We start from the raw sequence: 11339 nt of genomic DNA, 5'->3' as shown, positions 1-11339 counted from the left end.
CTGGGACTTGAACTCAGGACCTCTGGAAGAGCAGCCAGTGCTCTTAACCACTGAGCCATCTCTCCACCAGCACTTTCACTTTTAAGACCCGGTCCAGGCTGGCCTTGAACCTACTCTGTAACCCAAGCAGGTTTTCCATCCCCTGCCTGAGTCTCCCAATTAGCTGGAATTACTGGTCTACAAACCATACTGGCTTTTATGGCGTGGTCAAGGTTGCTGGATGGTGGTGGCACACGCCTTTAGTCCAAACACTTGGGAGACAGAGGCAGGTGAGCGCTGAGTTCCAGGCCAGCGTGGCCTACAGAGTGAGTTCCAGAACAGCCAGAGCTGCTCAGAGAAACTCTGTCTTGAAAACCCCTAAAAGATTTGGTCAAGGATGTGCCTTCACTCTAGAGCAGTGGTTCTCAACCTGTGGGTCATGACCCTTTTGGCATCGAAACACCTTTTCATAGGGGTTGCTTAAGACCGTCAGAAAACACAGATATTTATATTAGGGTTCATAACAGTAGCAAAATTAATTATGACTTAACAATAAAAATAATTGTGTGGTTGGGGTCACCACAATGTGAGGAAATGTATCAAAGGGTCGCAGCATCAGGAAGATTGAGAAGCTCTGTTCACATTAGCAGGGCAGCAGGAAGGGCCAATGGAAATGACAAGATGTGTGGTGGTATTGTTCTCCAAAATATTGTGCACCCTAATAATCTTATCTGGGATCAGAGAACATAACGGCCACTAGGTACAGAGGCTAGAAAATGGTGGCACGCCGGACAGTGGTGGTGCATGCCTTTAATCCCAGCACTCGGAGGCAGAGCTAGGTGGATCTCTGTGAGCTCAAAGTTACACTGGAAACAGCCAGGCATGGTGACTCAAGCCTTTAATCCCAGAAAGTGAGCCTTTAATTCCAGGAAGTAATAGCAGAAACAGAAAGGTATATAAGGCGTGAAGACCAGAAAGTAGAAGCTTTTAGCTGGCTAAGCTTCAGGCTTTCGAGAAACAGTTCAGCTGAGATCTATTTGGATAAGGACACAGAAGCTTCCAGTTTGAGGAAACAGGATCAGCTGAGGAATTGGCAAGGTGAGGTGGCTGTGGCTTGTTCTGCTTCTCTGATCTTCCAGCATTCACCACAATACCGGGCTCCAGGTTTGATTTTATTAATAAGTACCTTTCAAGATTCATGCTACAAAGACGTGTGCTCTGGAGCCAGGTCCACCTCGGCTCCATGTATGGGTGCAGGGTGCAGGCCCTCCGCCCTCAGAGAGGTTGTGACAACCACTTAGGGGCTGAGACAATCCCAGAGTCATGTGGACTTTTTCCACGGTAGCCTCAGGACAGGGCCCAGAGCTGTCACATTCCCAGGCATTGTGGAATGTGCCACCTTCCTGGAGAGCTGCAAAGCAGTCCCCTCCTGAGCAACCCAGCCACCCTGGGTCAGAAACAGTGACAGACCAGAGGTTACCACCCTGCCTTCTTCCTGATGCCCCCCAGGGTGGGAACTGGATAGGTCTACAGGAAAGAAATGCCAGAGAACTCGAAGGCGGCAGGACAAAGGAAGGGACGCTATCACAGTACATTAAGTCCTGATTATTGCAGAAAGACAGACAGACAGACAGACGGAGCCCCCAGCCAGGAGGTGATGGGTTAGTGTTCCAGTGCAGACTGCAGATCACCAAGCTACAAGAGAGCGAGGCAGCCTCCACTGCTCTGTCCTGAGCTGAGAGTGGATCAGAGACCGAGGTGTGGAAGCTTTCACAGGTGTGAACACACAGGGGAGGAGGCCACAGGGACAGGAATGAGAACACTGCCTTAAAGTCCAGGAGGAAGCAGACTTGCACACACTCTGCTGAGGGAGAGTCCTGCAATGGAGGCCGGTGAGGAGTGTGGAAGCCTGGGAGACAACAGGAAGGGGAAAGGGGACCCAGGTGACAGGGTGTGGTGTGCAGAGTCGTGGGTGACGTTCAGAGTGCATGGGAGCCGCCACCCCGGGGACGGAATCAGAAGTTGGGCTTGTGTTTCTTGAGCTCCACCATGAGGTGATGAATGTTGATGAGCTCCGCCCTGGCCGGCAGCGCCCGGAGCTGTGGCTGTGCCAGCACCCGGTGGAAACGATGGTAGAGCTGGATCAGCTGGGTCAGCGCCCCCTGCAGAGGAGAGTCGGGGGTCAGACAGGACGATCAGAGCTTCACCGGAGCTCAGAAACAGCTGGCGGCTGGCCTGGCCAGAGAAAAGAGTGAGAGAACCACCAAGCATGGGACACGGGCAAAGGGCTGGGAGTGGCACACCTGAATGATGCTGGTTCCATTTCGAAAGTTGGTGAAACTCCGCATTACATCCTGACTCAGAGACTCCACTGAGGCCTTCCAGGAACTACCAAAGCCACGGATCAGCTGAGTGACTCGGGCTGCCCACAGGAGGACAGGGAGTGTCAGAGAGCGACCAGGGTGGACCATCCACCCCAGCAAGGCCTGCATGGGTCACAGCCATGCTCACCATCAAGCCCGGCTTCCCTGGCACCCCCCCAGCCAAGTCTCCCTCGCTGTGCCACCTGCAAGCCGCCACCTCACTGTCCTTTCAAGTCACCTCCCCACAGTCCCTGACAGCAGCCTCACACCTTCTTCCCCCCGAAGTCGATCAGCCTGTCCACGCTCAATCAAAGTTTCAGCCTCCTTCACAAACGCCACCAGACCCCCGAAGGGGGGAGACAGCAGCTCCTCAATGAATTCCTAGAGAGATGCGCAAGTCCCAACAGTCAGGAGTCCTGGGAACAGAGGACCCCATCCTGGACTGGGACGACTAGATGACTCTCGCCAGAGCGGCCGGCCTCCGCAAGCCTCCACTCTTAGGTGGAGGTCTCACAAGTGTAGAGAAGTCCCCAGGGATTGCCTCTTCCAAAACCAGGAGCCCACGAGCTGGCTCAGGGGCTAGAGCTTGCCACTGGTCCCCAGAACACAAAGTGGAGAAGCAAGAGAAGCCCAGTCCTGAAGCTGTCCTCTGACCTCCATGTGCTTCAAGACATGAGCTGCACATGCGCTCACACATACATATGCACACAGACACACACACAGACACACATAGACACACTAGTAATCCCCTGCAAAGCAGAAATGGTTGTTTTGCTATGTGCACACACATACATACACAGTTATAGTTTTATTTTGCTTTTAAGTTATTAATATCATAGAAAAAATTAAGTGGGCTGGAGAGATGGCTCAGCGGTTAAGAGCACTGCCTGTTCTTTCTGAGGTCCTGAGTTCAATTCCCAGCAACCACATGGTGGCTCACAACCATCTGTAATGAGATCTGGTGCCCTCTTCTGGCCTGCAGACAGAACACTGTATATATAATAAATAAATCTTAAAAAAATAAAAAAATTAAGTGAAACGGGCGAGCAGCAAGGCAGTGAGTTGTAATGACTGCACACTGAGGGCAGCCCAGCAGCACCCGGTCTCCTGCCACGCCCAGGCCCTACCTGTGTGCGAGCACTGAGCAGCTGCTGGAAACTCTCCACCTCCTTGCTGTCGTCAGCAGCCCGCTCCTGAGGAAGACACACGGGTGAGGAGCCTGGGAGCAGCTCCGGGGCCAGCAGCACACACACACACCCCCCACACACACCCCCACTCCCCATCCCCGTCACCCCACACACCCCCACACAGCAGACACGGCCGGAATCAGGGCTAAGGCCCAGAACTCGGAGGCTGACAGGCCTGGGGACTTCCGGGGAGGAGCAGCATTACCATCAGCACACCCAGCATCATGTCGTAGTTGTTGATCAGAAACACAAGCTGCTCCTTCCTGGAGGAGAACTCTGCGGCCACTCGGAGGACAAAATTCTCCACCTCCACCTGCAAAAGCCAGACAGAGGCAGGAAGGAGAAAGCCAGGCCGCAGGCCCCGCCCCACTGGGAAGTCTGTCCTGCCAGCCCCACCTGAAGCTGTCCCAGCAGCTGCAGGGTGCGTTCATTGGGGATGGTCTGGTTGATGCTCACAAGCGCAGAGGAGAACTCGGCATAGCGGCGCGTGATCTAGGAGCAGGTGGGAAGACTCCCATCAGCCTGCCTGGCAGACACAACCTCCCAGCTGCCTCTGCGACTCCTATCCCCAGTCACTCCCCTGCAGTGACCCCCCCACCACTGCGTGTGCCAGCCCACCACTGAGTGTGACCCCCACCACTGCGTGTGACCCCACCACTGCATGTGACCCCACCACTGCTTGTGACCCCCACCACTGCGTGTGACCCCTCCACCACTGCGTGTGACCCCACCACTGCGTGTGACCCCCACCACTGCGTGTGCCAGCCCACCACTGCGTGTGACCCCCACCACTGCGTGTGCCAGCCCACCACTGCGTGTGACCCCACCACTGCTTGTGACCCCCACCACTGCGTGTGACCCCTCCACCACTGCGTGTGACCCCACCACTGCATGTGACCCCCACCACTGCGTGTGCCAGCCCACCACTGAGTGTGACCCCCACCACTGAGTGTGACCCCCACCACTGAGTGTGACCCCACCACTGCGTGTGACCCCACCACTGAGTGTGACCCCACCACTGAGTGTGACCCCACCACTGCGTGTGCCAACCCACCACTGAGTGTGACCCCCACCACTGAGTGTGCCAGCCCACCACTGAGTGTGACCCCACCACTGAGTGTGACCACCCCACCACTGAGTGTGGCCACAAGACCCCCTTGTGACCCTCACCCGCCCTCACATAGTGGGGCCGAGTGTCCAGGCCCCCAAGGCGCTGGGGGTCCGTGCTGCGGACACTCTGGACATTCATCTCCAGGATCAGCTCAAACCGAGGCCACAGCAAGGCAAGCACCTGCTCCCAGTACCTGCAGGCTTAATCAGAATCACAGGTCAGCTGGCTGGGGTGCTGGCAGGCCGGGGGAGTGCAGCGCTTCAGGGGAATGGTGAGCGTGTGTGTGTGTGTGTGTGTGTGTGTGTGTGTGTGTGTGTGTGTGTGCGTGCGCGCGCGCGCGCGACCAATGCTGCCTCTGGACACACATAGGAGGGGGAAGGATATCAGGTGAGGAAGAGTCAGGGTCAGGATGGAGTTGTCTGTGTAAGATAAAAAGCTGAAGCTTGTAGGCACCCAGGACCAGAGCTCAGTGACCTGTCCAGGGCAGGAACATCCCTCTTGGCTGCGATGTTGCGGAATCGGAGAACAATGTGGATACAGAGAAAAACAGCAATGGCGTCGTAGCAGTCGGCCAGGTAGGACTCCAGGTGTTTCTGTGGTACAGCAACAGGCAGGCAATAGAATGTCAGTTTGCTGTTCGGGTGGCTATCAGCAAACAGATGGACATTTCCAGGACACAAGGTGCTGGCTAGGGAGACACCTCCTTCCCTGTCCACAGGCACCTCCAGGGGCCCCTGACTTGCTCACTGGCCTCAACTGTAAGTTCCTCAGAGCAGAAGCCAGGGCTGAGCTTGGCATGGATGTGAAGGGCCAGGGTCCACAGGCGTTGCTCTCTGCTGCGGGAAGCAGAGGAGGTAACAGGACCCCCCCCCCCCAGTTCTGAGCCCCGGGAGGTCATGGGAGGTCATGTTGTGAGATAAAGGTTTCCACTGTTAGAATGGAAACACTCTTGCTTTCAAACTGCCGCCTGTGACCCCATTGGCTGTGGGTGAGCCCTGAGAGTGGAGGGTAAAAGACAAGGTCCAGGGCTTACCAGAGTCATGGCGAGTGTGCGGCCCATGACAGCATGGAATAAGTCATGTGCAGCTGGGCCAGATACCACAAAGAATTCACAGATGAAAAGATATTCACGGCAAGAGTTGTCGAGCAGGGCGTAGTGCTGGCTTCGGAAGAGAGCTTCAAACGGGTACTACGGGACAGAGAGGAGGGTGGGGTCGAACCCTGGCCCCGTGGACATGGGGCCTCAGCATAACCAGGAATAAAAGCTCAGAAGACCCCCGACACCAACCTCCAGACAGGGAGGAGCGCCCTGAACAGGCACTGAAGAGGGACACGGGACACAGGAAAGCCCTCCCCCCTGCCCCCCTCCCCCCCCCCCCCCCCCCCGCTGCTGCCCCCACACCCACTGCAACCACTGCCTCTCGACAGCCGTCCACCCCTGAGCACCTCCCTCTGTGCCTCTAAGTCCGTGGCTCCCAGCCCCCACATCACAGTCCACTCTGACACCTGAGGTGATTGATCCCCGGTCATGGAGGGCTAGCCTCGTCATACCCTCTGCTCTCCACGCTGGGCAGTATGGGGCACCAGGATGGGGGCCTCAAGTTCAGTGGGGGAGATGACGGCGCCACGGGTACCCAGGGTGAAGATGGTGTTCCTGCTTCGGAGGGATGGCTTCGAGAAGAATCGTGACCAGGATCAGAGTCAGAGAAATCACCGAGACTGACCATACCAGGCCCATCGAGTCAAGACCTGAGGATCCCAGAAGCTAACTATAACCTGGACAGCCCTTTCCAGAACCAGGGCTTTGCCTCACCTGATACCTGTAATGGGCGTCAGGGAGTCTACAAACCCTCTGGGAGGGGATGATCTTGTTCTCACATCCTCAAAGGTTCCACCCCACAGAGAGGGTAAAAAGCAGAACCCTGTGGCTCGGGCCAGGCAACCAACCCCCTGTGAGCCTGGCCTGAGGCTCCTCGATCCAGGATATCTTTCTTTCTTTTTTTTTTTTTTTGTTTGTTTGTTTGTTTTTCAAGACAGGGTTTCTCTGTGTAGTTTTGATGCCTGTCCTGGATCTCACTTTGTAGCCCAGGCTGGCCTCGAACTCAGAGATCCGCCTGGCTCTGCCTCCCGAGTGCTGGGATTAAAGGCGTGCACCACCACCGCCCAACTGATCCAGGATATCTTTCTTTGCAGTGTCTTCCACACCCATTAGATCGTCTTTCTCGGCAACTTCCTCGTACTAGAGAAAATAACAGAGAACTGAACCATGGCTGCTCACCACCAGCAGGTGGGGAGCTCCACCCCTCCTCCAAGCCACTATTAGGGACACCTCTCCCTGCCTGGCTCACCTGCACTTTCATGAGCCGCCCCAGGTAGGATCGGAAGTAAGACAGGTAGATCTTGCTCAGCGTCTCCACGTATTCATCCCTGATCTCCTTAGCTGTTGCTCGCTCATTGCCCAACAGGAACTGATAGAAAAACCTGGAAGGGCCAGGGCGAGTCAGACGCTTAGACACCCATGCTGGCTGCTGAGAAGCTCACAGGCCACCCTGCGCCCGTCCTGGGGTGGCGACCTGTACTTCAGCAGGGCTGTCTGGGGGATCTGATAGTTGGTCATCGGCTTTCTGAAGGAATAAATCTTCTGGAGGATGAACTCGCGGATCTTTGTCACTGCCTAGATGTGGGGGACAAACAGGCCATGAAGTTTCGGGGCTTGGGGGTGGGGAGTAAGGAGGGAGAGACATGAAGGTAAAGGGAAGGGAGAGAATACTTTGGTGTGTTTTATGTTTTGTTGGTTGAGTCAGGGTCTCTCTGAGTAGCCTGGCTGGTCTGGAACTCACTCTGTAGAACTCAGAGGTCTGCCTGCCTCCGTCTCCCCAGTGCTGGGCTAAAATCGCTTACCACCATGCCTCGCCTTATTTTTTCAGGTTGTTTTTTTTTGTAAGTATGGAATGCTTTATGAATTTTCGTGTCATCCCTTACACAGAGGCCATGCTAATCTTCTATTATTCTAACTTTAGTTTCTATGCTGTCTGTTTTTAAGACAGGGTCTCATGTATCTCAGGATGGCCCCAAACTCCCTTTGTAGCAGGGAACGACTCTGAAATTTCTGATCTTTCCTCTGCCGCTTCCGGAGTGCTAGGACAGCAGACAAGTGCCGTCATGCCAATGTCTGCAGTGCTGGGGATGGAACCCAGGGCTCCGTGAACCCTAAGCAAGCACTCTACCGACTGAGGCACACCTCTAGCCTCTAGATTTTCAGGGGAACGAGAGGGCCAACATGCACCACCCGGAGGGAAGCAGTGGGGGTTCTTGGGAAGTGACCCTAAGGGTCCACTCCCCACCTTGACCCGGAGCCGGTCCAGCACGCCTCTGACGTCTGCACAGGCAGCTGTGCCTCTGGCCTCCTGCTCTCTGACTGCGGCTGCCTTGGCGTCCAGCTCCTGCAGCTGCTCCAGGAACCTGGCTTCTGTCACTGGAGCTTCCAGAATTGCTCTGAGGAGCAGGGAGGACCGGGTGATCAGAAGGGACCCTCAACAGTCCTGAAACACTGGACCCACTCACAGCTCATGTCATTCCTGCCCTCCCCAAGGTCTCATACCCTCATTAATGCTCCAAGTTTACAACTCCTGAGCCCCGCCTCCCCACGGGCCCTCACTCCACACCTGACCTTGGATCACTCCTAACCTATGTCCTATCCTATGGCGGCTAAAGCGGGTTAGGAGATATTAACCCACCTGTCAATTTCTAGAATGTCCTGGTTTTGTTTGCTTGTTTTTTCACAAAATCCCACTCTGCAGTCCAAGCTGGTGACTTGCAGCAATCCTGCTGGCTGGACCTCCCAAGCGTGTGATCACAGGCATGAGCCAGCACACCTGGTTTCTAGACTGTACCTGACAAACCTCAGCCTAGAGCCGTGTTGTAAATTGGGTAGGTAACCCAGCCCAACCACCTGCTCTGGACATTATGACCCTTCCAGCCAGCAACTCACGTGACCAGAGTAGAGGGCACCACTAGCCCGTCTACAAGTTCCCCGAGTTTCCCCCGAACTGCCTGTCGGTTGCGAAGTCGGATGTTCATGGCTCCTGACTGCTCCTGCAGGGTCCGGATCTCAGAGCTGATGGAGCTGAGGTCACTCTGAAAAGCTCCCAACATCTGCTCCATGCGCTACAGGGAGGGCAGAAAACACTGTGGGCACACACAGGGTTGACGGGGGCAGGTGTGCCAAGTGTCGGGGTGAATCCCCCAGTCAACAGCCCAGGAGGGTGGGAGAGCTTCACCTGCCCAAGGGGACACAAGCTACTAACAACAACAAAGCCAGGAGCAGAGGGTCCGAGCTCGTCAGGGGCCACAGCCGAGGGCCACTGACCTCCAGGACCGCGTCACAGGCTGTGATCTGATTGTGCAGGGATGCTATGTTCTCACTCTCTTGGATGTCTGACCCACAAAAGTCAAGGGCTTCACGGTGAACATGGACCTCTGCAGACCAGCAGCACCTCCTCATGAATTCTCTCCAAGGTGACAGAAACCCGAGAGATGCCATCCCTGTCGGCTACCTGCATCACACTCCCCAAACCCCATGTGGCTTCTCTCTGCCGGAGGATACAGTCCCGGATCGATTTCAGCTCAATCTGCTGCAGCTCCAGCTCCACCTGCTTTGAATAGTGTCGCAGATCCACACCCTGGGGAAAGAACCATGAGAAGTCAGGACGAAGTCACAGGCAGGCCAGAGGGGACACCAAGGTGACATACGAGGGGAAGGTGGGGGCAGATCGGCACAGGGGAGAGCCTCACCGTTTTGAGAGCCTCCTTCACTAGCTCATCCTCCAGATTTGCCTGGATGTGAACTGGAAAGAAACATTTATCACGAGGGTCCAGCGCCGCTGCTTCTCCCCTCCCCTCCCCTCCCCTCCCCTGCCCACACTGGACACCGTACACCAATCTCCCCTTCCCTCCCAGCCCCCATCCACTGTAGTTGTAAGAACAGTCACTGTGACTTCCCTCTGTTTCTGTTCCTCATAGTCTAGTCAACCACAGACCAAAAATATTAAATGGAAATTCCAAAATGTGATCCGTAGGCTTTAGAGTCCATGGTATTCTGAGGAGCTGAAGGACCTCTCACCCGCCTTGTATTTACATCATCTTTGCTGGATAAACCTATGGTGTGTGCAGTACCAGCCTGTCAATCACTCACTAGTTGTCTTAGTGATCAGCTTGGCTGTCTGAACATGACTATGTTCAAGAAACCTTGTTTTTACTTAATAATAGTCCCAAAGAGCAAAAATGGCGATGCAGCAATTTTATTAGTGTATTGCTATAATTATTCTCTTACTGTTCATTTCTTACTGTGCCTAAATTAGAATTTAAACCTTCTCAATTCAGAGATTAAAATCAACTTTATACTACATTAAAAAAGCATGCAGGAGTTGGGGGGGGCATCTACTGGGGGACGTATAATACATTCCTAAAGGATAAAGGGGGCTCACTACTTTGCCCTCAGCCAGGCCACCACTTACCATCCACTTCATCCAGGATGAATTCATCGGAGGTGATATCCAACTCCCCAAGTTGCAGGGGATCTTGGAGTCCAGAAGCACCCCCCTGAAGAGGGACAGATTAGTGGATGTGGGATACAAAAAGAAACGCTGGAAACAAAATACAACCGGATATCCCTAATCCTGCAGGTGAGGTGGGGGCGCTTTTTCAGAGGAGTCAAAGATTCTGACATACTCAAATCTACATTTTGGGGCTAATGAGTAGAAAATATATGACAAAATCAGGCAATTTATATGAAGTCGCTGCAAGTGTTCAAATGAGAAGAACTAGGATCAGCCCAACCTTGCCTTTGAATTTAGGACCTAAGTCTTGTTATCTCAGGTTTTGTACATCACACCCTTAGGGAGGTCTAGATGCTAAAATTGTCAGCTTACATGCTCGCTACCATGTGTATCATGTGCACCCTCACACATTCGGCTAAATCCTAAGACGACCTGTAAGGTAGGTCCTAATAACGCCTCCCCTTTATAGGTGTGGGAAGTGAGGAGGCGGAAAACACAACACAGCTTACAAGTGCCGGCTAGAAGGGGACCAAGGCAATCAGGTTCCAGAGCCCACGTCCTCAACCTTTGACACCACATTCTCTTTTCTACTAAAAAACAATTCTAGCGTGAATAGGAAGCTGGCATTGTGTCCGTGGGACGTGAGAATCAGCCGCTCAGCTGGGTCAGCATCACCGGTAGCAGGAGGGGACCCTTGTGTCTGACTCGGCCTTCCTGAGAAGACTGGACGACACTCCGGAGGGCAAATGCCCCGTGCTCTCACCAGCGGGCCCTCCTCCTCCTCCATATCTGAGGCCCCGGCCCGCAACACCAGCTCCCGAGCAGCAGCCGCCATGGTCGCCGCGGCTGCCATTCCCCCGCAGCCTCACTTCCGTCAGCTGTCAGGTTCGGACAGTCCGCTCCCCGAAGCAAAACCAAAAGACCCAGAATGTCTTGTATGGCGCAAAAAAAAAAGTTCCCAGATATTTGAGCTACAATGATTGGCTCCAGTCTCCCCTGTTAGGCTTAGGTCACTGCGGTCAAGCGCCAAAGAGAAGGTGAACGCCTCAAACACAATCGTGCTCCGGAACCTTCGCTGCTCGCACGCCCACAACAGGAACCTTACGACGGTAAAGACGACCGGACCGGAAGTTATGATTCC

At 54.5% G+C, this 11339-nt stretch overlaps 1 protein-coding gene and 1 non-coding gene across 2 annotated transcripts; both read right to left on the bottom strand.

Moving 5' to 3' along the window:
- Positions 1-1563: 1563 nt before the first annotated feature.
- On the bottom strand, positions 1564-11293 carry Vps52 (VPS52 subunit of GARP complex). The gene is made up of 20 exons (XM_036168119.1): positions 10962-11293; positions 10157-10241; positions 9435-9487; positions 9247-9322; positions 9010-9077; positions 8632-8807; positions 7985-8135; positions 7214-7314; positions 6989-7121; positions 6822-6879; positions 6192-6325; positions 5674-5829; positions 5115-5233; positions 4710-4833; positions 3926-4021; positions 3735-3842; positions 3470-3535; positions 2612-2723; positions 2283-2401; positions 1564-2141 (listed from the first exon to the last, which is right to left on the bottom strand). Exons 1-20 carry the CDS (start codon positions 11049-11051, stop codon positions 1995-1997), a joined length of 2172 nt encoding a protein of 723 aa, XP_036024012.1. The 5' UTR covers positions 11052-11293; the 3' UTR covers positions 1564-1994.
- LOC118570145 lies at positions 7581-7687 on the bottom strand. Its single transcript, XR_004943140.1, has one exon. It is a non-coding gene; the product is annotated as a U6 spliceosomal RNA (small nuclear RNA).
- Positions 11294-11339: the final 46 nt, after the last annotated feature.

Source organism: Onychomys torridus, chromosome 18, assembly GCF_903995425.1.
Source record: "Onychomys torridus chromosome 18, mOncTor1.1, whole genome shotgun sequence".
Taxonomy (NCBI): domain Eukaryota; kingdom Metazoa; phylum Chordata; class Mammalia; order Rodentia; family Cricetidae; genus Onychomys; species Onychomys torridus.
The sequence above is the reverse complement of the archived record's forward strand: the minus strand, read 5'-3'. Positions and strand labels throughout refer to the sequence as shown.